The sequence below is a fragment of the Anser cygnoides genome, chromosome 1 (assembly GCF_040182565.1).
Source record: "Anser cygnoides isolate HZ-2024a breed goose chromosome 1, Taihu_goose_T2T_genome, whole genome shotgun sequence".
Classification (NCBI taxonomy): Eukaryota; Metazoa; Chordata; class Aves; order Anseriformes; family Anatidae; genus Anser; species Anser cygnoides.
The window spans coordinates 187,199,832-187,223,157 of NC_089873.1; the positions used below are offsets into that span (position 1 = coordinate 187,199,832).

At 36.0% G+C, this 23,326-nt stretch overlaps 1 protein-coding gene across 11 annotated transcripts in view; it reads right to left on the reverse strand.

Annotated features, from left to right (window-relative positions):
* NBEA (neurobeachin) overlaps positions 1-23,326 on the reverse strand; it is a 521,005-nt gene that overhangs the window by 31,434 nt on the left and 466,245 nt on the right. For all 11 annotated transcript variants that reach the window (XM_048081219.2, XM_066989702.1, XM_048081215.2 and 8 more), the window contains one exon: positions 16,827-16,994. In XM_048081219.2, the coding sequence (XP_047937176.2) occupies positions 16,827-16,994 (168 nt within the window). The remainder of the gene's footprint in view (positions 1-16,826; positions 16,995-23,326) is intronic.

Sequence of the window (23,326 nt, forward strand, 5' to 3'; positions counted from 1 at the left end):
GTACACCACAGTTTTTCTTGAACTGTAAATCATCAAACTTCAGATTTATTTGTCTTAAACATTTTGGTCTAATTAATCAATTCCTTTTCTCCCACCAGATCTTGAGTACCATGTGCAAAGTGCTACACCACTCCCTGAAACACACATTCTAGTCAATTTAACGCACATTTTAATAAAATGAAGTTTATTCTCATTTCACCTTCAAATGTCCTTCATGTACAAACATAATAAGCTTGGAATTCAGTGGCTGCCAGATTTAACGCTTTTGGAACAGCAAAATGGCAATTATATTAGTTTTCACTTTCTTAATAAGGTGTTGCAGGAAAGCTATTTAGCGAGCTGATTTGAGATTCCCTACTGTTTTTAATACACAGAAAATGAGATTTGTACTCCAGACACTTCAGGGAGTATCTGTTTGGATATGATCATGTATTGCAGAAAGATAAAATGGGCCTCAAATTATTACTTGATAATCATAGGTCTGAACAAGGAAAGAAAAATATCTGCAAACTAGATGGGAATTCAAAGTTTAAAGTGAGTACATCTCATATATCCTAATTTATGCAATCAAGGAAAATACATTTCATAAGACTTAATATTGGACATGTAATATGTAGAGACTCATATTCTGTGTTTACGTACAATTTTGAACAAGACATCAATTCAAAAAAAAAAAAATCCAGTCTTATGAATGATACTACTCATACTAATCTTAGTTTCAATGAATAATATCCTAAATGTGTTTGCCTCAAAGTAAATTATTGTGTTCCATTTTTTTTTATGTTTAAAGGAAGACTGCACATTCACAAGGATACTGGAATGCTCCTCTGTAGCCTGGAGGATCCATCCCTAGTGTCAGCTTTCCAAGGAATAAAGAGATAGATATGTCTTCTTTGCTTATAAAGTCTACTAAATTTTGGTGTTTTTATTTATTTATTTATGTATTTATTTATGTTTTTTTCCCTTCTATTTAATAATGCAGGTTGAAAGACACACAAATCAAGTGTGCCATTATATAATGCAAACAATAAATTTCTTTAGGTTTAAGAAAATTATTTCTTAGTGGTCAAAGGCAATGTCTCCAACAACAAGCAGCACAACCCAAGAAAAGCAGAGCTGCAGAGGAAAAAACTCAGTAGTAAGAATCTTATACTGAAACCATGCCCACTGCAGGGTTTTCCCACCAGGCTGGCTCCAGTGGGGGCTGTGGACCCCAAGTAGTGACTGAGCTTGGTCAGTGGAAGCCCTGGGGCACACCGCCTCTTTACCCTAGAAACACACTCTAAATGAAAATGTGAGAATGTGAGTTTGTTTTTAACATAAGTTTCCTCCTAAAAGTTATTTAGAAATGTGGGTAAAATAACAAAGGACTGTATTAATGGTCCATCTTAATTACAAACTCCCCTTTGCTATGAGAGGTTCATGGTGATCGCATAGCACAACAACCACAAAAACAGGAGCACTTTCACTTTGATTTATTTAAGAACAGATGAGAAGAAAGAAACTCCTAAAAGCAGACTGCATTGCAGATAGTAAGACAATACTTTTATTCCTACGTGAAGGGGCTTTGTTTTTGTTTATCTTCGTTGATTACTACCGTAAGTCAAACTTTAAAAAATATATACCATTTCTCTATATTTTTACTCCTTTTTTAACATATTATTTCTTTTATTCTTTATTTCCATAACCCTGGTATGTTTCACTCCTCAAACATACAACAGTAAGGTTTTTCTACAAATCATTTTCACCTGTGCATGGAGACTGAGCCCAACAAAGAACCAAAATCTATATTCCTTCATTTGAGATATGCACCACAGCCATATTCAAGCCAAATTTGCCTTTCCTGAAAGTTTGTTTCATTTCTGCATCCAAGCAAACACAAGCATTCCTGACGGCCTCTCCTGCCCATGCAGCCAGTGCACTCAGCAGCCCCAAGCACTGTCTTCTTCCCAACAAACATGATTGACAGCTCGTTGGTGGATAGCATAAGCAGCTTGCAAATGTTATTGTTTTTTACTAGCGGTGTGAGATACTGCTTTTTTGTTTGCATCTACAGCTGTTAAATGACATCAATATCTTCAGGACTTTGGGTAAGTTAGGTTAAGAGTATTGATTTCCATTTTATTACGGTATGCTTGAAGGAAAGAAGTGCTGTAGTTTAAAGACAAGCAATGACTCAACTAGTCTGGAGGCTTCGATAAAGTTGGTTATTTAATCAGGATACTCAAGGGACTGAAAGATGGCCACAGAAATGGATTTTCTCTGCAGGTCACTACTTTATTAATTTAACAATGGAGAGGGGCAACCTTAAGCTCCTTCCCCACACAGGAGGTATCTCACTGGATCCTGTGTACAATTAAATGGCTTCCCATCAGAAGACCAGTAACTTGGAGCTGACTTTAATCCCTTCCCAGAGTCAGCACAACCCCTATCTTTTTTCTCATTCCTCTGCGAAGAGGACGCAGTAATATGAAACGAAGGAAAATGTGGAAATTAAGATCTCCCATCCTCTTAATAGGCATGAGTCCCATCTGTGACTTTATTTGTTTCTGGGAGCACTAACTTTTAGTTTTCATACCTACCTTATTAAACTACTGACTGTGATACCTACTTCTTCCCTCTTTTACCTTCACAGTTCTCCAGTTCTTGTCCCTGGCAGTCTACTATGCCTTACATGATACAAAAACTTTTCAACACTCTGCCAGCGTAAGCAGGCATTTAGTTAAAGACATTGGAAACAGGAAAACAAAAATCACTAAATCTCACAAACAGAAACAAAGAAGGTAAAGCAAAAATAGCATAAAGATGGCTATGTCACAGCCAGGGCAGGTTTAGGTGAGAGTGTCCCTTATTCTTTCAGGCATGCTCTCCTGTGCAAGCCAGTGTTTCTGAGGCTCCTGCATATTTGAATGCAAAACCTCCCTTTCCTCTCCAGCAGTTGCCCATTCCCTTAAAAATCATGGAAAACTTCCTTACACTGAAAAGTCCTAGCTATATAAGAAGGAAAAAGCAACTTTCTATAGCTTTTCACTCTCCCCTGTATCTTGTATCCTTCCAGCTCTGCCTGGAACAATGGAGTTTACCACTGCTATAATGAAATTCTCTCATTAAATTACACTAAAAACTACAGCAAACTCTATTATGCTCTGAAGCCAACAGCTTTAACTCCCAATTCCTCTGACAAGGTCTATGTTGTTATAGGGGCTCCTCAGGCCACACTGCTCAGTTCATCACTTTCTTTTTATGGTTGCGATAATTTTTCAAACTGCAGGTTTTGCTCCCAGCTGATGGCAATTTTGCTGCCTTTTCTTCCCTGCTGTTTGACTGCACACAAGGCAGACAGGGAGATCCCCTTGGCTTGCAAAGTCACTGCTGTGCAAAACTCTGAACATCAGCTGCAAATGAAAAAAGTCATGCATTTTTTATAATTTTGTTTACAATTTCATTCAAAACTATTTTAATTTCTTTCTCTTTTAAATAATGATTTATCTTATTACTCTAATTCTATGTCATTATTTTCTGCAGTTGAACTATTGTATTTCTTATGGCCGTGTTAGTAATCATTTCTGTCCCATTCAGATTGGTAACATTTACTGAAACTCTTGTGTGTTCATTGATGTCATGCCAAATGAAATCATTGCTCTGTCATCATTCTCCCAAGTCTGTATTAAGTTTATAAAAGAGAATGTTGCTTTCTTTGATCATTAAGTTGCTGAGTACAATGCATTAGAAAAGATTTTACTGCTAAGTTACTTTTGCGGGAGACGTAACAGCATGATACAATAATTCATTAAATATGTAATCATGTCAAGAATAGTTAAAGTTTTGAAACCTGTTCAGTCAGGATTTTTTATTTTTATATGACTGATAATTGTCCTGAAATCGTCCTGTTGTTACCTAATGTTCAACTTCAGAAACAAGGACTCCTCTTGATCTGACAAACAATGTTATCTTTTCTGAAGACATTCCCTCATTTCTTTTAAAACAAGAATATTTGTTGGTTTTGGATGATAAATATTTAAGGTGACTGAAATAATTTCTTATCTCTCAAACTGTACCTATGTGATGAAACACTTCCATATCTTCTTGTTGTTATTCAAGCATCAACACTTATGGTTACATTCAAAAGGCTGCATGGACAAAAGCTCTATGTGATTTGTTGGGTGAGAGGCCAATCTAGATGATCTTTCCCATCTGGTGTTTAAGTCTACAGAACCAGCTCCTCTTTGACATCTTGATTCTGCAATGCAAATTACTAAAATGTACACCTGCAACATAGAATTTTCCTGTTGATATTACTCCTTTGTATTACTCATTTATGTGATGGTAATCAAAGCATCACAACACACAGAATTGCAGATGTGTCCTATCTAGTATTCGCAAACCAAACCAAACCAGTTCTGTTGCTCAATGTGCCTCCTGTTGTATAAATCCTGTTACTAATAGAGAGCCTGCACTCAATTCTTTGCGAAGTCTTATTCAGAACATCATCTTTTATTATGGCCAAAGTGTTTCTTTCTTTCTGAGTTTGATTCAAGTTCCAAGAAATTGTTACTTTCAAAGCCTCTCTTGAAGCTATCATTGTCTGCATATTTTCTTTTTCTTTCTTTTCTTTTTTCTTTTTTCAAACTACCATTGCAGTCTTCGATTTTATTTTTTTTTTAATTTTTATTTTTTTTTTATCTTTCAAAGCAAACATTCTCTTTCTTCTCCCTTATGACATCCTTTAACTAATTTCTTTTTCATATGAAATACAACTCTGGATACTGAAATTTTAATTTATGTTTTCAGATCTTTGGGATGGGAACATTATTTTTTTTTAGACAGAGTAAACTTATGACATCAACATTCTTTTTCAAAAAGGCTCCTAGAAACCCAAACACATTGCCTTCAATAATGAATAGTTATTTCAAGGCTTGTGTAACACGGAAATAAATAGTTTACATTTCTTTGAGTAAGAAAGAAAAAATCATCTGAATTTTTAAATGTAGCCTTTTTTTTTTTTTTTGACTGGAAGCACTACGAATTTTCAAAGTCTAAAAAAGAGGAAGCAAAGGAATAAAATAATTATATGAAAACTGTCATTAGCATCCCATAGTTGGCAGTCACTAAAATTTACAGGCATCCTAAAAAAAAACACTGCTGCTGTCTGGGATGCTAAAATTGTTTCCACATGTGGAAAACAATGAGTAACAGCCAGAAAGCCTGAAGTTTCAGTTGTGATAGGCTAAAAATTGTCAGTAGTATTTTTCAAAACACCATCCACTGAATTTAGAAATCTGCTCAACTTTACAAGACTTAAATTATACAAGTTCTTAAAATAAAACCCTCTTTTTGTTGTTTAGAAATGCCTAACTATATTATATAATATCTCAGTGAATTCACTGATGAAAATAAGAAGTTACAAATGTCAGGACTAAAAAATATCTCATAAAGCTCTGGAATGCTGCAAACATCATTTCTCTGCATTAACAACCATACGAGGAGCTCTGTGGACCTATGGTAATTCCTTCAGTGCTTCTATAAGGCTCCCAATACCACCTACCTAGCCTTTTCTCTCCCTCCTTCTCCATGCCAACAGCTCAAAATGTCCTGACTGTCCTGTTCCTCTCTTTTGTTCACACATTCCCACTGTATCTTGATCTTTCTCAGCATCTTTCTCTTCCACTCCATAAGAAGACGGTTGTGTAATGCCCATCATCCCAAGCAATTCCATTTCCTTCATTTTTATATCTTTTAGTTCTACAGACATGAAAAGAAGCTGCTCACCCTGTGTTGGTCAGTTAAATGCTAGAGCACACACACGGCTTTATTCTGAGGGAAAAAAAAATAATGATTTTTTGTTTTCTTTTTATTTAGGATCAATTAAAAAAAAAATCAGACTCAAGCATCACTGACAAATCACCAATTATATTAATCAGAATCCTTATTCTGCAGCCCTGTCTGGGAAGTGGAAGTGGTCTACCTGACCTCCACTCACAGCTCTCAACAGGCCAATGCATCAAGTGAAAAAAGCAGTGGTATTTCTGAGGAAACTGGGAGAGTGAATATATCTGCAGGACCTTTGACTTTCAAGCGGCTCTTGACTTCTGCTAGCCAGGAAAGGTCAGAGGAGCAGAAAGAGCCTGGCTTTTCTGGCACCTGCGCAGCTGCTGAAACAAAGGAAAGAATTAGTTGGGACAAGAATAAAACCCCAAGTACCGTAGACTATTTAAGCGCTTTAGGGAGTAATTGGGAGTGGAGCCAAGGAAGTAGCATTGGGCTACTTCCCATGGTTTTCAGGGAGACTGATGTCATCTGAACAGTGCTCTGCCTCCTATGTATTTGCAAAATTTTACTGTATGCCATTAGAAGGGAGAATTTGTTGGGGACCACATCAGGTTTAATACTATTTATTAGCTGTCCTTGCCTTTGGCTTTGTTTAAGACACACTATATGTTTTTAATTGTCATTTTAGGAGCACAGAGGCCCTTAAGCATAGGCATTCTATCCATAAAAATGCAACAGTAATATCAGCAGGAGGTTTCATTAAAACTTTGAAACTTCATCCACTCTTTTCTCATTATTTTTTTTTCTTGGTGGCTAGGAGCTTGAACAGTGCATGCTTACAGCTGGTTTTAACTACACTTTTTATTTTAAAAGCTGAACTGTGAGCTTTAAAAAATCACAGTTAAAATCTTTAAAATCAACAATAAATGTGTGTAAAGTTTCTGCATAACAAGTTTATTTGGGGAGGGAACGTTTTTTCAAAAAACAAATACTCTAAAATTCCTCTACCTTTTACTTTATTTTTCTGTCCATTAACTGAATTTATACCTGCTTTATGACAAATGTCTCGGGTTATTTGCTGAGTCTTCTTCTACTTCAGTTACATTTCTCTCCTCAGTGTGGTCCTCTTTGTACCTTAGGAAAGGCTCACACATTTGTTTCAATTTTTGTAAAACTACTACATGCTTATACATTTTGTGTGAAATTCTGACAAAATTGGAAATATAAGAAAAAAAGAAAAAAAAAAGGAATGTGAATATTTAGGCCAGGATTTAATTTTTGGGACTTGGTCTAAATTGCATGCAACTAGCTTTGGTTGTAGAAAGTGCAGTAAGCTATGGCTCTGGGTAGTAATCTATAAATAGAAGCTGCTTAGCACATCTACTGAACACATTTGTTCACTTACTGAATGACTTTAGTCTGCGAAAGTCAGCAGAGGACCAAATATCCAATATTCCAGAACAGTGAAGAACACCAAAGAGCTAAACTGTGTGTCTTGAAAAATGTAGCCATTATTAAAATGAATTTCTATATAAACCATTACTTGTCAAAAATTGAAAACTGAATTAAAACAAACAAACCAAAGAGATGAAATGACTTGAGATGGAAGTTAACGCAATCATAAGAGGTGCAGACTGATGCAGAATTACTAAAAAAGTACTTGGGTTCTTGTTATGCTCATGCCTACCTTCAGTAAGAGAACACAACAAATCAAACTATAGATGGAAAAGTTACAGTTATTCTATATGACATTCTTCCTAACAAAGATTTGTATACTGCTTGCACATTCTAGTTTGAAATGACTAAGGGAGGCTTCAATGAGGCTTCTACAATTGCTCTTATGAGATTTGTACAGAATTATAGCCTACAGTCCTTAGAAAACTTCTCTGCCATTAAGCTTGACTTTTTCTTTCTGAACTTGATCATGTAACTGCTATTAACTGATATCAAACCAAGTAATGTCCCTGTCTGAACTGGCACGAGCAACCTTCCGTGTTCCTGCCTTTCTGTTACATTTCGTCTTCCACTCCATTATTTCTTGCCAAGCCCTGGAAACCCTGTTCATAAATCACTCTTCTCTGTCCTCTCATCACTAGAATGCTCTTCTCTGAACTCTCTCAAACCCTTCTGGTAAGCTGGTGTGTAGAATAACACACCATGTTCAAGAAGAAGTTAAACCAAGACTAAGGGGGTCTATTAGTGACTGTTCATATCCCATGGCAATGTGGCCAGTAGTTGACAAGAATTCAGATGATCATAAGCAGGTAATCTTTTGAACTACTGGGACATCTAAGTCTTTTGATGTAGAATTAAATAAATGAAGGTATAGGATCAAGTCTAGAGAATATGATTGTAGTGGAAAATAAACGTTATTGATAGCTAAACTAATGAGTAATCTCTACTGCCAGGAAAAAAAAAAAAAAAGGATAATTTACACATGTTCCAGAAAGCTATTACAAAGAACACACACAACATATTTATTTCTACTTATTAACAATTAAAAACATCCCCTGTACAAAAACACAAAATAAAAGCAGGAGAACAGAGAAGCAAACAACAGAACAGGCCTTCTGAAAACTTGCAGTAATAAAAGAGGAAAGGGTACTTAATCATTAAGGAATGCATTTTAGTAGTGGCTTTATCCTTCTGGTTTGTTATTGGTAGAAAACATGACTACTGAAGACTTTTTTAATGGTTGGAATGCAGAACAGATTCAGTAAGGCAAAGTATCTCATATATATTTTATTCATGTTTCATAAATGTAAAACTATACAAAAATTGAAAGTGTGAGTTGTACTTCTGCTTGGTTGTCAAAAAAAAAAAAGAATATCAAAACTCATAAGTAAAATATTTACTTGTTAATGAATTAAAATGCATCAGATTAAGAATGTGGTAATGCAACATTAGTGTTTTTATTTTTTTATCTCAAATTTGTGAAAAAACTTCAATGAAGATAATACTTTTTACCTTATGAATTATTACTGTATGTATGTAACCAAAAAAAGCTGGCTTCTCTCTCTGCTCTCAGCCTCATTTTTCACAAATCCTCTGCCTAGTTCCCACCCTAGGAAGGTGCTCTGAGATTTGTAAAGCACATACTGTTTACCAAAAATGTAGTGGTTTTCGTATCTCCAAACATCTGCCAGCCATCGGTTTATCCACTGCAGGACACAAGAACTATCTCAGAGAACATGTAAACCTTCAAAACTAAAAGCTGAAATGGGACTGACGGAGAAGAAGGTAAAAGTACAAACTGAAAGTTGTCACGTATTGTATTCATGAAGCTTCAGTGTATATCAGAATTTCAGTTTTGGAAGTAGTTTTTACTGTTATATTTAAAATAAATGTTCTCAGTTATTTTCAGGGTTTAGCTTATATAGAAATAATTCTGTTTGGAGTATTTCCAAGCACACATTCTTCAAAACTTCACTTTGTTCTTGACATAAATTGAAAACAATAATAGAGATATACTGTACCCAGACTTCAAAATGGCATTAAAGAGACACATTATCAATATGTTTAAAACATTTAGGAAGCTCAGCTTTGCATCTTTCTAGTGAATGACTAGATACTTAGAGTGAGTATTATCTGTTCCAATAAACTGATGTGTGTGAAATGCTGTGAATAATAGTTATTTTATGCTTAGGTAATGACAGCGTAATATAACTGAAATCTGTGCTAATAGGCAAAAAGAAGCCCCTTCCAGCTATTTCTGTTACAATCATCAGCAGCAATTTTCAGCCCATCTCTCTTGCTCTCTGCCTCTCTCACATAAAATATTACTTTAAGTGTATGTTAAAATGATTGTTGCTAATTTTAAAAATCAATAATTGGTACCTGTCATCCATATGGAGAAAAACAAAATAACCAGACAATAAAGAAGAAATTTTCATATACAAGAGCTGCATTTTTCATATTTCTGCAATAAAAGAGAGTGGTTATAGCTAATGATGTGTTTTTATATGGGCAAAACACTAAACTCAGTCTAGGTAACACTACAGAATGTTCTGACAAAAATGTATAGAAATATATAACGTATATGAGAACTGGTCAGCTACTCAAAGTAGATTGAGACGTCTTCTGGGCTATGAGTTATTCATAAAGTCACCCTGACATTTCTTTGATGAATGAATTATCTGTTATTTATTAAACTGGTTGGATGAAGTCTTGTCAGCTACATAAGTTATCTGCAGTTCTTCAGTTTGAATGCTTGTTGTATGACTAGTAATATATATTACGTGGAGATGCTTAGCTCTGGATGCTGAGCTTTTTAATCACCAGTACAGTGACCGGTAACAATTCTCATACCTTCTTACATGCCACTGTGGACCAGAAAACACCTGTACACCACAATTTTTTTAACTTCTAGAGACTGTGCAATTTCTCGACTATCAAAAAATTCTGAATTCCTGCCTGTAAACATATAACAGCACAGTCCAAAAATAGTCATGAACTCAGATCAGCACAGATTCACTAAAATATTCACTATTTTTCTATCTGATCAATCTCTAATGCATTCATAAACTACAGCAATCATGATCTGTTAATTATTTTTAACAGTGGTGGAAGGACACTTTTCATCTGGAATCCTATGGATCAGATTCTGATTTTTGACTCCTTATCACTAACGGTTGTGTTACTTGGGATAGGTGCTCCCCAAAAGTTTTTCCATAGCAAAACTGGATGTATAATTAGAATCTTCTATCTATTCTGCAGCATACAACTGCTGAATGCCCTTTCCCTTGAATGAGAAACAGGTAAACAAAGCACACATTAATTTCAAAATAAAAGCCTACACATCAGGCAGTTATTATGTGGTAAGTGACCCAATGCAATTTACACTAATTCCTTGCTGAGTATTCTGATTTAAGGTGTCTCTTCCTGTACTCAGAACCTTTTACAGGAATTTTACCTATAGAAATAAATATCTTACCCTCAAAACATTCCCATATTTCTTGATCTACAGACAGCGAGCAGAACAAAGTAACAGCAAGTAAAGACTTCTCCTTTTGCATTTACAAAAGAGGACACTGAGTGCTGAAACTCACTGGGAAGACATAAAAATGTTTCTATAAACAGACACTCCAGAGTGAAATGTAAAAACATATTTAGTTTTCTGTTGACGGTCTCATCGCTCATACAGAACAGATTCACAGACAAACAAAAATATTATCAGCTAATGAAAGTGCTTTTTTATATCCCAAAACTGGGTATGAATTCAGGAAAAAAAATGTTTTGTGTGCCTGGAAAAGGCAATATTTGTGAGCGCAGGTATGCAAATATGCATTTCTCAGTGAAGAACAGAGCTCCTCACATACAAGAAAATAATTTCCACTTTGATAAGGGTTTTTACTTGAATGAGTGGTTGTGCTGTACATATTCCTTCAATTCACTTAGAAAAAAGTGGATATTGATACTGCTTGCAGTTTCCTACTTATTTCACAGCAATCCATATTCATGTCTAACCAGTGCTGCACCTAGAGAGGAAGCTAAGACCATTCCTTGTATGGAGGCAATTAAGCACAACTGAACATGTAAGTGGCCGGTGCTGTGGGTACAATTCAATCAAGCAGATCCATAGGGGTGGTTTTGATATTCCTGTCACATCAAAGAAACAGTACCCGGCAGAGAAAGATCTAACAAGTTACAAATGAAATAAGAATAAATAAGTCTGAGTGAAAGCAAAAATAAGCACATGGTCAAAAGGGCTGGTGTTACCTTGGAAGTGTTATATAGTGTTATTAGAGTGGCGTGTTAATTTTTTCCTCATAAATTTCCCAGGTTCCGCCACCAGGGAAAGGCTAACATTCCCCCTCCCTTTGTTAAAGATATATCTATCTTGCTGAGTCTTGACAGCCCTATCATGTCAGCCCTCTGTAGTAGCAAAGACTGTTTCAGCAAGGAAGGGGAAAAAAGGAAGGAAAAAAAAAAAAAAGAAGTGAAAACTGATGTGATCTATTCTGCTTCCTGTGGGCATATTTCACTATAGCAGATCCAGAGGGATGCTTTGTTATTCCTGTCAGATCAAAGAAAGAGATAACAGAAGAAAATATAATAGGAAAAATAAAACCCAGAAATGAGGGTACTGAAAAGCACCACAAGACTACCACATCATTATGACTTTTCAATTTATTTAAATATGCTAAATATCAAGTCACCACCAAAGAAATAAATATTGCATAGGCCATATGCTCTGTTAGCTGCCAGCAAAACTGTCCTCCTAGGATTAGTTTACAGGCATAGCAACTGGCTGTCAAACTCTAGCAATTTTAATAATTTTTCAATTTGCTGTGTGAGTTGCAAGTACGCTCAGGTATTTTGACAGGTGGCTGTTCAGAACAAATATCTGAGCCCAGTTGCTTCTCACTGCCTTGCTTTCCTACACGCTTACAATCCCTCTTAGACTAGGGGAATGCAAGCTTCTGCTGAAGGTGCAGCATGCTTGCAGGATAGTTACCATGCTGTACAGCTTAGCTGTATTTGCAGCTCACATTGAACATAAGGAAGACAAGAAGTTAGCCTAAAGCATAGAGTAAACCAATAGCTGTGTAATATAATGTTTCACTTGACTTTTTGGAACATTTCTAATTCCAAACAAGATGAATGTCTAAAAAAAATAATCAATAATTAAAATACAAAACAAAACAAACAAAAAAACTGAAATATTACTTTTCCATGAGGCAATACTTAAGATTCTATGATTCTGTATACTTTTGGTATTATATAGGCTTAATCCACTATACACTATCTGAACATTCCCATTACATTATTTTAAGTGTGTTTTATAAGGTGTGTTAAAAATAATTTTAGCTCTTCTGTTGCATTTCCTAATGACCAGTATGACTATACTGTTCCTTTTCAGCCACAACACTTTGTGTCATGCAGATACAAGTTCCTAACTTGAAAAAAAAAAAAAAAAAGAACTTTTGATTTTATATTGTTCAGATTTCCAGGCGTTCAGATGCTTGGTTTATGCAAAAATCCTAACATTGTTCTAGGTATTTCAACTTAGCTAAGCAGAAATTGGGAAAAAATGAGGCTCTTGAAATCTATAGAAATTCTGGAGAAAAACAGAAGGGGAATTATATTTTCCTAAATAAATAAATCAATAATACAGACTATATTGCAGATATTATTCTTTATGCATTAACATTCTTAGCATCAACACTCTGAAGTCAGCAGAATCTATCCAGTGGAATGGACTTGGATTATGATGTAAACTAACAGTAAAGACAATTCTAAATAACATTTAACGTCCAATATAACTACTGTTTACATATTAAAAAGAGATACAGGCTTTGTACCAGGGATGTTCTGTCATGTTTCTCCACAGGAGTAGACTGTCATGGTAAAGTTCATTATCAATTACTGCTTTACAAGTACAAGATGAGTTAAGCTGTCATAATTTTCTCAGCCAGAGATCCTGTGCTGTCAAAGAATGTCAATTTTTAATCTGACAAAAGGAAGAAAATTATCTGTTATTCTGACCTCTAATTTCTTGACATTTTAATGCTGTAATTGCTGTGGTTAGTGCTGCAACCATGATTTCACCTGTCAAGTAAGAATGAATCAATATCCTTAAGCTATTCTTCAAGTTTTAGCTTTCACCTCACTGCTTTTACATTAAAAAAAAAAAAAAAAGAAAAGAAAATGTAAATGGTTGCAATGAAAAAAAAAAAAAAGAAAAAGAATAATCAATTTTGGGCCTAAAGAATATTTATTTTGCTACACATTTTTTCTCCTCCTTATTACATATGAAAACAATTTTGCATCATGTAGATTAAGAGAGACTACTATAATTGACAGACCCAGAGAATTTCCCATTTTCTAATCATTGAAGATCTAAAAAACAAAATTCAGGTTTATATGTTCTGTGGAGCATTTAAATTAAGGCTTTAATTTTGCTCGTTTTACCATTTTTCTGTTTTTTTTTTTGTTGTTGTTTGTTTTTTTTTGTGCTACCAGAAAATGACAAAGGTTTTTGAAAAATCAAAATCAGTGTGTTAAATGAAATCAGTTTATTTTACCCATCAAGTGCATATCTTAAGTTCCCGAAGAGTTATTACAGGGACAGATGTATGGGATTTCATAAACTTCTGTAATCTAAAGTTTAATGCAATCCCACCGTTCTTGTTTCATCCACTCTGAATTTGCAAAATAGAAAACAAAGAAAGCAAGCCAGAGACACTCTTATACTATATAGGTCAAAAGGTAAAACAGCACAGGATGGGCATTTGTAGTGTTAAAAATTAGAGTTCTTTCAGGGCTCCTGCACACGAGGGATAAAGATGTGGGTAATGGAAGGGATGAGCTATATCATCATTAAATATATTTTCGTTCCAGTCAGATGGCTACTGAAATTACACCTTTATCATTCTTAACAGAAAGCTAAGAGTAATATATTCCTCAGTGGTTAAGTGAGGTGCTCAAGAAAAGGGTCAAGCAAAAATGCCAAGGTATAGCATGAATAGATCGCCAGGTTCTACCTTTTTTAATGATGTCCTTCAATCAGCTCAAAACCTGGATCTGAGGTTTTATTTGGAGCCTCGTATCACTGAACAGGTTCTGCTGGGACTCAGTTGCATATAAAATTAGTTATGGCCCCACATTGAAGAGTCTACTGCTGTATCTGGGGCCATGGGCAGCTGTCAATAAACATGTATTTATTTGCTTATTTCAGTGTCATTTATTGAGAACATTCATCATCTTTAGGGTAACAAAACAAGTGTTCCAGTTTATTTAGAAAATAAATATCAAGATAACTTAGAGGATGAGATATGAATTTTCCTGGATAACTGCAAAGCTCAATTTTTAAGTTAATGCTTCCAAGAAACCAGACAGCACCACCTGCCACTGTAAAACATTGAACAATTGTTATCATTAATTGTATAGAGTCTAGTGTTTCTATCTTTACATTTCTGTATTTCTGAGTGGTCTTCATAAGCTTTAAAAGATCCTTTTTGCTTTTAATTTACTTTCTGGAATATCTACTAGAAGCAAGAATAAGAAAAAAACGTGTCAATGAAAAAATATACCAGACGGCATATATATACTTGTAACAGAAAATATCCAAATACCTGATCTACTAGATCATCAAAAAGTCAAATGCTTTATTACTGAACAGAGAATGTCTTTTTTACTTTCATAAACAGAGCCCAAAGAAACAGAAAAAGGCTCTAAATCTGTCTGTATTTACATGTGTGTTATAACTTCTAATTAAAAACAAATAAAAATATTTTAACCTGTTTGTACCAAACCACAAACCCCCAGTGTCAGAGCTCTGTTGAAGGAGAAAACATACTACTTTTACATATGTGCATAAAACTTTATATATATGCATAAAACTAAAATTCAGAGAATTCTTTTTTTTCTAGACATTTTGTCTTCTCATTACTAGCAATGTATTTTATTTACTAATCTTACTTGTGTCAAAGATAAAGTTGTGCTTTCATAAGTTTGCTTGGCATAAATAAAAGCCTAAGAAGAGGTTTATATGCTAGTGACTGACAGGGCATGGGTTAGATGTACAAGTGAGTGCACAAAAACACATCCATGAATTTCTTGAAATTTCTGATGACAAGTTATGCATGTAAGTAGAGCCACAGGAGAGCTGAAGAGTTTCATCATGTCATAAGATGTTAAATAAGGTGCACAGACCGACAGATAGACCTCAATCCTACAAGCTGCCCTGTGGGAGCAGACCTTTAAAGTCAAGACATAGGAGTCTGCCCATGCAAATCAAGACCTTAAGCCATGCAAATCCCTTGTATTCATGCTGCTTGACACCTGTTTTATACTTTAAAAAAACATTGCTCCTTTGTATCTATAGTTTTGTACCTTTTTGACTCTTCTCATGCCCAGATTTAAATGCAGAAAACAATTTTGTAGATGTTAACATTAAATATTTGAGGCAGCAGTATCAATGCAATTCTGTCCATTTGTAAAACTAAGCAAATACTGTTCATAGAATATTAACTTTGCAGTGCATGGGATGAAAATATAGCTATAGCAGCCTAGGGGTATGAATGAGGTTTTTTGTTCTACTCTTCTAAAAGCACCATAGGTAGAAAGATGCAACTCACTATTAGAAAGCAACATGACAAAACCCAATATGAAGTCGAATGTAAATGCTTCCTAGAACCTATTTCATTCTGAAATCTGTAGATTTCTGTCTCCAAGACGTAAAAACAAACAAACAAACAAGCAAACAATAATGCTTCGCCTGGCAATGTATAAATTATTACTGTTTTACATACAGCAGATGGTAGCTATCTGGGGGAATGGAAGATTGTGTGTACAGCTTCATCACAGCAGTACTCATCTAGCAGCTGTTGCTTCTTCACACTTTCCACCTCATTTCAATTGTTTTATCCAACGAATGGATGATATTTGAGAAATAATCATTCAAATTAATAGTCTTACTAAAAACAAATACAGTCACTGGAGGGAAACATATCAAGGTAACTAGAAAAATTTTCTTAAAATTTACTGATAAATTTGAAATGCACACTCTATTTATGCACGTACATATATTACACACATATATACAAACATAAATGCTTGTATGTACAACAAATAGCAAACACTTTCTATTTTGGCAACATTTTGATTATGCTTTACATGATTAACAGAAGAGTAATCTGAATCATTTCCATTGCCCATCTAGCAAGTATTTTCTTAATCACATATAAACTTTCTCCTATATTATCTGACTGAAAAGGTGAGATTTTTTCCTATGACTGTGATGTAGTTTTTCTCTTTAGTTTCTTGGTTCTATTAAGTGAACTTCATAAAAATAAATTATAAAAAGTAGCAGAATTTTAAATTACAGAATATATATTATATTACAATTTTCCATATCATAACTGACCATAAAATATATTAGTAATTCCAAGAAAACAAAATACTTTGGGACATCTGTTTTATTGCTAGCTTATTAATACTTGCTTCAGAAGTCACCTAGGGCCCACAATTTTCTGCAGCAGTGAAAGATGGAAAAAGTACCATTTCTTGCGAGATGACAGCAGTTTTTAGAATGAAATGGCAGAAACACCTACCTCCCTGAGGACAGGATCAGTGATACTGTCCAGGTTCACAGAGCCTTCATATGTTAGGTAGTGGAAAACATTGAGTGCACGCACTGCTTCTGGTCCTCGCTGCTTGTAGCCAAATATAAGGTCAATCCACTGATGAAGTTGACATGACACAAACTCACTTTCCAGAGCCTGTAAGTGAAATTTAGAGTTAGGAGGTAAATTCCATCCTGCAGTTTCATGCTTAAGTTATGCCTTACTATGTCTTGTTAACTGAAGAAACGTAATGGGCATCATTACATTTCCTGTTCAGGCTTATTCGGTATATTTGAAATCCTTCAAATATTAAAAACCAGAATTATATCATGAGAGAAAAGCTAAAAAAAATATTATTCTTTCATTCAGCTTTATATCACGCTAATTTTCTTCTCAGCTACTGGCTTTCTTCTAGCTGCAAGGGTTTTAATTATTAATTTTTGGGCTTGTCAAATAAGTCAGCTAATTTGTCAAGAGAAACTGATGAAAGTGGGAAAACAATTTCATAAACCCAATCTTCCAGCTCATTTTCCAACTAGTTCTAATTATCTTTATATCTAAAATGGAAACTTGAGGATTAAAAAGCTGTATCGGCAAAATGAGGTTCTGAACTCGTTGTGTGAATTGTGACTAATTCCTCAAAGGATAGGAGCATTTTTCACACTCATTTCTGATATGAGGTTGTCTCACTGGGGAAAAGACAGGCCACGACTAGCTAGTTTAAAAATGGCTTCAAGGATTGCCACTCCGTTGCTCAGCATATGGAAAGAGATTAATATTAGACAGAGGAAATTGATGACAGCCTTACCGTTGAGTCTGATGCAATCAACATACCTTTATCAGACATTATTGGCATCCTTAGCAGATACCACTGCCTGACATGGAGCTTTCAAGTCTGAATGCGTTACACTGTTTCTCCTTACCCCTCTACCAGACTAGCTGACTGAGAATTTATTTAATATGCCATGCTGGCGCACTCATTCCTTCATTCCCAACACTACCTTCAGAGAAGGTCTGATAAACAAGAACTGGTAGTAAAAAGATTTTTGTTCCATTAACAAAGCTTTTATATGTGTCTTTCCCCAAAATACACCACAGTGCTGCCTTTGTACACTGTTGTATACCTTGTTCCCTTTGATCAGAGCAGGTGAGGTTCAGTTCCTAGCTCTGGGAACTAACTTTTAATTATACAGTTAGAAGAAAATGAAGTACAGAATCACAGAATGGTAGAGGTTGGAAGGCTCCTCTGGAGGCCCCTGGTGCCACCCCTGCCCAAGCAGGGACACCCAGGGCAGGCTGCCCAGGACCACGTCCAGGCGGCTTCTGGAGATCCCCAAGGAGGAGACCCCACAGCCTCTCTGGGCAGCCTGTGCCAGGGCTCCGTCACCCGCCCGGCACAGAAGTGCTGCCTGGTGCTCAGAGGGAGCCTCCTGGGTGCCCGGCTGTGCCCACGGCCTCCTGTCCTGGCACTGGGCACCACTGAAGAGAGTCTATCTCTGTCTTAAAAATTAACAAATAAATAAATATTAGCTTTAATACAATGTGTTACGTAAACATACATATCAAGCTTACTGTTACTGACTACACACGACAGGTAGAGCTGGCAGGAACCCTCTATGTTACATTATCCAATACTTTTAATTCTCAGATTGTGACTTTTGGTGCTTTTTTTTGTTTTATTTTTATTTTTTTTTCTTTGTCTTGCTTTGGTTTCTCTCCTGAGAAATCCTAATTCCTCAGTTGTTTCTAGCACAGTGCCACTACTCAGTGGAAACACTTTCCACCTAGGACAAGGCTTCATGTCTGCCCCAGGAAAGTTTAAATTTCATAGGGAGATAAACTTTGTAAAAATGTATTTTCATTGTATTAATTTACATCAAAAGGAAGAAACTTGAATAAGTAATAATCATCAGACACTAGAGTACCATGTCACACACTGCCCACCAGCAGCAGCCCCCTGTCCACCACCCCACAGGCAGGAACAGCAGCCAGCAGAGAAAACCAGCCCTGTCTGCCTCCCCAGATAACCATGCAATCATTCCTCAGACGTTCCCCCTAATGCTCCACGTGGAAGAAGCACTCTCTATGCCATGGTGGAAATCTGGACTCTTTTCTGTCAAAATCAGTGAATGTTATTTCTGAGGAATATCGATGGGAAGGCTGAGGCTTAATAGCTGACATGGAACTCAGTTTTCAAGGGCTGACGTTCAGGACTGTATAAGAAACTACAAACAAATGTTGCAGAGAAATGTATAAAAAAGTGTTGTTCCCTTTTCAAATTCAGAGGCTATCACATGCAAATTGTGACTAATATTATTTAAATAGCGTTAATACTATTTAACACTAAATATTATTAGACTAATAGTATTTGGTTTCAAAGTGTCACCCCATAAATAATTAGAAATGCCAGATCTGTGATTATATTTTATTGCATGCATGCAACATGATATAGTTAGTTACTGCACGATCTCATATAATATTTTTCATAGGACTTTTACCTCATTTAGTATGCAGGATGATAGCATGCAAGGATAAACTTACATATGCGATGGCAATCATAAATAAAGCACTTCCTAACTTTTAAATGCTAAATTTTTAATGTTCCTTTGCATGTAAGAAAATTTAAAACAGAATTTAAAGCCTGCTGTATCCATCCATTCCAGCATCCATCTCTGACCAACTTACAATAAGCAGCCCAACTGTTCTCTTTCTCCTCCAAACTTTGCATATTTATAATGTTCATTTGCAGCAATATCTATTATTTAGTTATTAAAAAGTACTTCATGGAAAGGAAATGTTAGGCATTTGCTTTGGTCAAAAATAGCATCTTTATTTCTAGAGTATGCAGAACATTTTAGGAAACTGTCAAAGCTTTCAGATAAAAGTAGACTATTTAAAGGTTGGAGAGTAAATTTGAAAAAAAACATGCTTGGGTCAAATCAGCATATTTCACCCATTATCTTTTCTAACATCCTCTCCCACATAGTAGGTAGGAGAATTGAATGCCTAAGTTATGTTTCCCTGAGGCAGGTTCAGATTGCATGACCGGCCCCTACTCAGCAGCTTGTCATTCCTGAGAAGGTCTCAGTGACCCTGGCAGGTCTGAAGAACTTCTATTTCACATGGATGAACTACTCTTTAATAACTTACTACATAAATGAGCTACTTTTCCATTGCAGCGTGTCCTGTCTTCTGCTTTAAGCAGATTTATTGTACTATGTTTAGAGGTCTAATGCTTTAAAGGTTTGTATGCTGAAATGCAACACAGGATTTGGGGAAATTTGTAAGGGGTGAAGCCCAAAGGGGAGGCTGTGAGGATGTTTGGTCTGGCAAGGGGAATACCTGCCAGTCTCCGTGGTGGAGGACTACTGCGATGGGGATTTTGGCAGAGACGGGCTGCTGCCCCTCCACACAGGTCCCTCCTGAAAATTTATAAGTGCGTCACTGTCAACAGTACATGGTTTGGTTTCTCATGAATATGCAATGCTCAGTGGGGAATAGGGTGAGAGAATTTTTGTGTAAATATAATTTCTAGGTACAATAGTAACAACATGCAGAAAAAAAAAATCATTAAGATAAGCTGTTGATGGCCCTACAGAAGATGGTATTCAAGAAGATTGTGGCTTTAAAATATACTGGGGACATTAATTTTGTGAGCACATCTTCAATCTGAAATGTGACTAAACAAACAATCAAAAAAGAAAAATAATAATTATTACTTATATAATTATATATGTCCTGGTGAATATGAGTCATCACTGTGCCCTTGCTGCTAAGAAGGCTAATGGTATTCTTGGCTACATTAGGCAAAGTATAATCAATAGGTTAAGAGAGATCCTTCCTCTCTGCTCTGTGTTGGTAAGGCTGCACCTGGAGTGCTGTGTCCAGCTCTGGGCTCCCACATGCGAAAGAGACCTGGGCATACTGGAAAGAGTCCAATGTAGGGCAACCAAGATGGCGAAGGGACTGGGGCATCTCTCACGTAAGGAGACGCTGGGAGACCTGGGACTGCTCAGCCTAGAGAAGAGGAGGCTCAGGGGGATCTCATCCATGTCCCTAAACCCCTGAAGGGAAGGTGCAGAAAGGACGGGGCCAGGCTCTGCTCAGTGGTGCCCAGTGCCAGGACAGGAGGCCATGGGCACAGCCGGGCACCCAGGAGGCTCCCTCTGAGCACCAGGCAGCACTTCTGTGCTGGGCGGGTGACGGAGCCCTGGCACAGGCTGCCCAGAGAGGCTGTGGGGTCTCCTTATTGGGGATCTCCAAAAGCCGCCTGGACGTGGTCCTGGGCAGCCTGCTCTGGGTGTCCCTGCTTGGGCAGGGGTGGCACCAGGGGCCTTCAGAGGAGCCTTCCAATCTCAGCCATGCTGTGATGATTTTAGTTAGTCCTGTGTGGAGCCATGAGTTGCACTTGATGGTCCTCGTAAATCCCTTCCAACTCAGGATATTATATGATTTTGTGATTCTATGTGATTCTATATAGTACTGAATAGTATTTTCTGTGGTATATTATAAATGTATATTAATGATATCACATATATATTAATAATGATATAGTATTATTTATGTCCTTTAAAAAGATTCTCACTGTTAAACAGAAATAAACTGATATCCTTTTTTGTTGTTGTTGTTTTCTATTGTAATTGACAATAGAAAAATGTTGTGAGATAAAGATAAATATTTTGAAGTAAAGGTACTGTGTTTCTTATGTGTTCGCATGCAAGTGTATGCACACATACATGTTCCACAGGCTGAAAATCTGACCTGTAACTGTTGCAAAATATAAATATAAATTAGTGAGTTGATGCTTATGTATAAGCTAAATAAAGTAAATATTAGCCAAGTTACTGCTTAGTGAGATCAAGTTCTATAGCTATTTTCAATTTCAATTCTGGGCAAATGTAGGAATTTCATAAATCACTCCTCCGTAACATTAAACCAGGAACATCTGAACATCTACACTTTCCACTAGATGTCTGTCTTAAGAAACCTAGGTAATTGTATTTACACTAAGTTTCTCTCCCTTAAATTCCGAGCTTTGTGCAGTACAAAGGCACCACAGTTTCCTCTTCTATCATCCTAATTTGGAGTTATAATGATGTTTTACAGAGATTCCAATAGGAGGCACTGTTTTTTATTTTTATGCAAACCATGGGTTGTGTAAAGTATCTGGAGTTCTACATTTATTATAAATAAATTTATATTTATAGAATAAGCTATTCTAACACCTTTCTAGCACATGTGCATTTTGCATTTAGTCAGGTATTTTTGTGTCCTGAGAAAAGCACTGAATGTACAGATTCTCTCAGCCTAATATTTCTTTTACTCATGTAGCATTTCTTGTACTGATTATAAGAGTAAACTCTTTCTAATCTGATTATAAGAGTAAAAAGGAAATACTGATATCTGGAATTAGTTCTCTTTGTTTAAGCAAAGTACTCTTTTAATAAAAGTGAGACTGAAGAGCATTGTACATATTTGGGTTATTAAGGGATGTTTGCACAGAAACATCCTTTACGTGTGCAGCTTCGACATTTACATAGATTCTTCAGTGATATAGAAAGTTTCAAAAAAAAAAAAATCCCAGTGATTTCCCAGTTTGGTTGAAACCCCTGTGAGCTGAATGAGTTTAATAGTATTAAGGACAAACCTTGGCTATACACACAAAACAATCAAACAAGCTACTAGTGATGAAATAATACAAAATCTTATCTACTGCTTATCTGCTAAGAAAGGAATGTCAGCTGCTGCTGAATGGTGAGCAGAAAAGATAAATCTTCCAGATCCTCGCAGAACAGAGATTTCATAATAGAGGTATCTAATGACTATTCAAGAGGCTTTTTAATTATGAAATACTACGCATGCTTCTCAATAGCCAGGGAACTGTACAAAAATGTAATTGGCAGCAGAAGAGTGTAAATAAATCATTTCAAAGACAGAAAGAAAATTCAATCTTAGTAACAGTTATGTAATAGGAACAAAATATGTATAACAAAAACAGGACACCATTTAGGCTTTCAAAAAATAATTTATGTGAATGCATTTTACTCAACACTGTAATTTGTAATTTAATATGTGCCTAAGCCATAATGAAAATATCATTATAATTAACTTTGAATTACACAATATTGCATCTTTTGTTTCCAAACTAAAGAACAGTTATTATAAAAGCTCTGCTTCAGTGTTTCACAGTGGTGTTCCCCGCCTTGATTTAACATGCTTGACTTACTGACTGAATATGCTCTATTTCTGGCTCTCAGGACTGCTCCAAGTCTGTGGGGATTGAGAAGCTGAGCAGGACTACAGATGCACATCTGTGGAAGGTTTTATGTGTGGTTTTTTTTTTTTTTCCCTTTTTTTTTTTTTTTCCTGGTAAACTGGGAGATTATGATTGATGAGCCCAGCATTAGGGTAATGTTATCAGGGACACTTTCTGCCTCTGTCCTTTGTGCCATCACCGAGGTCAGACCATAATCATGTTAGCATTGAAC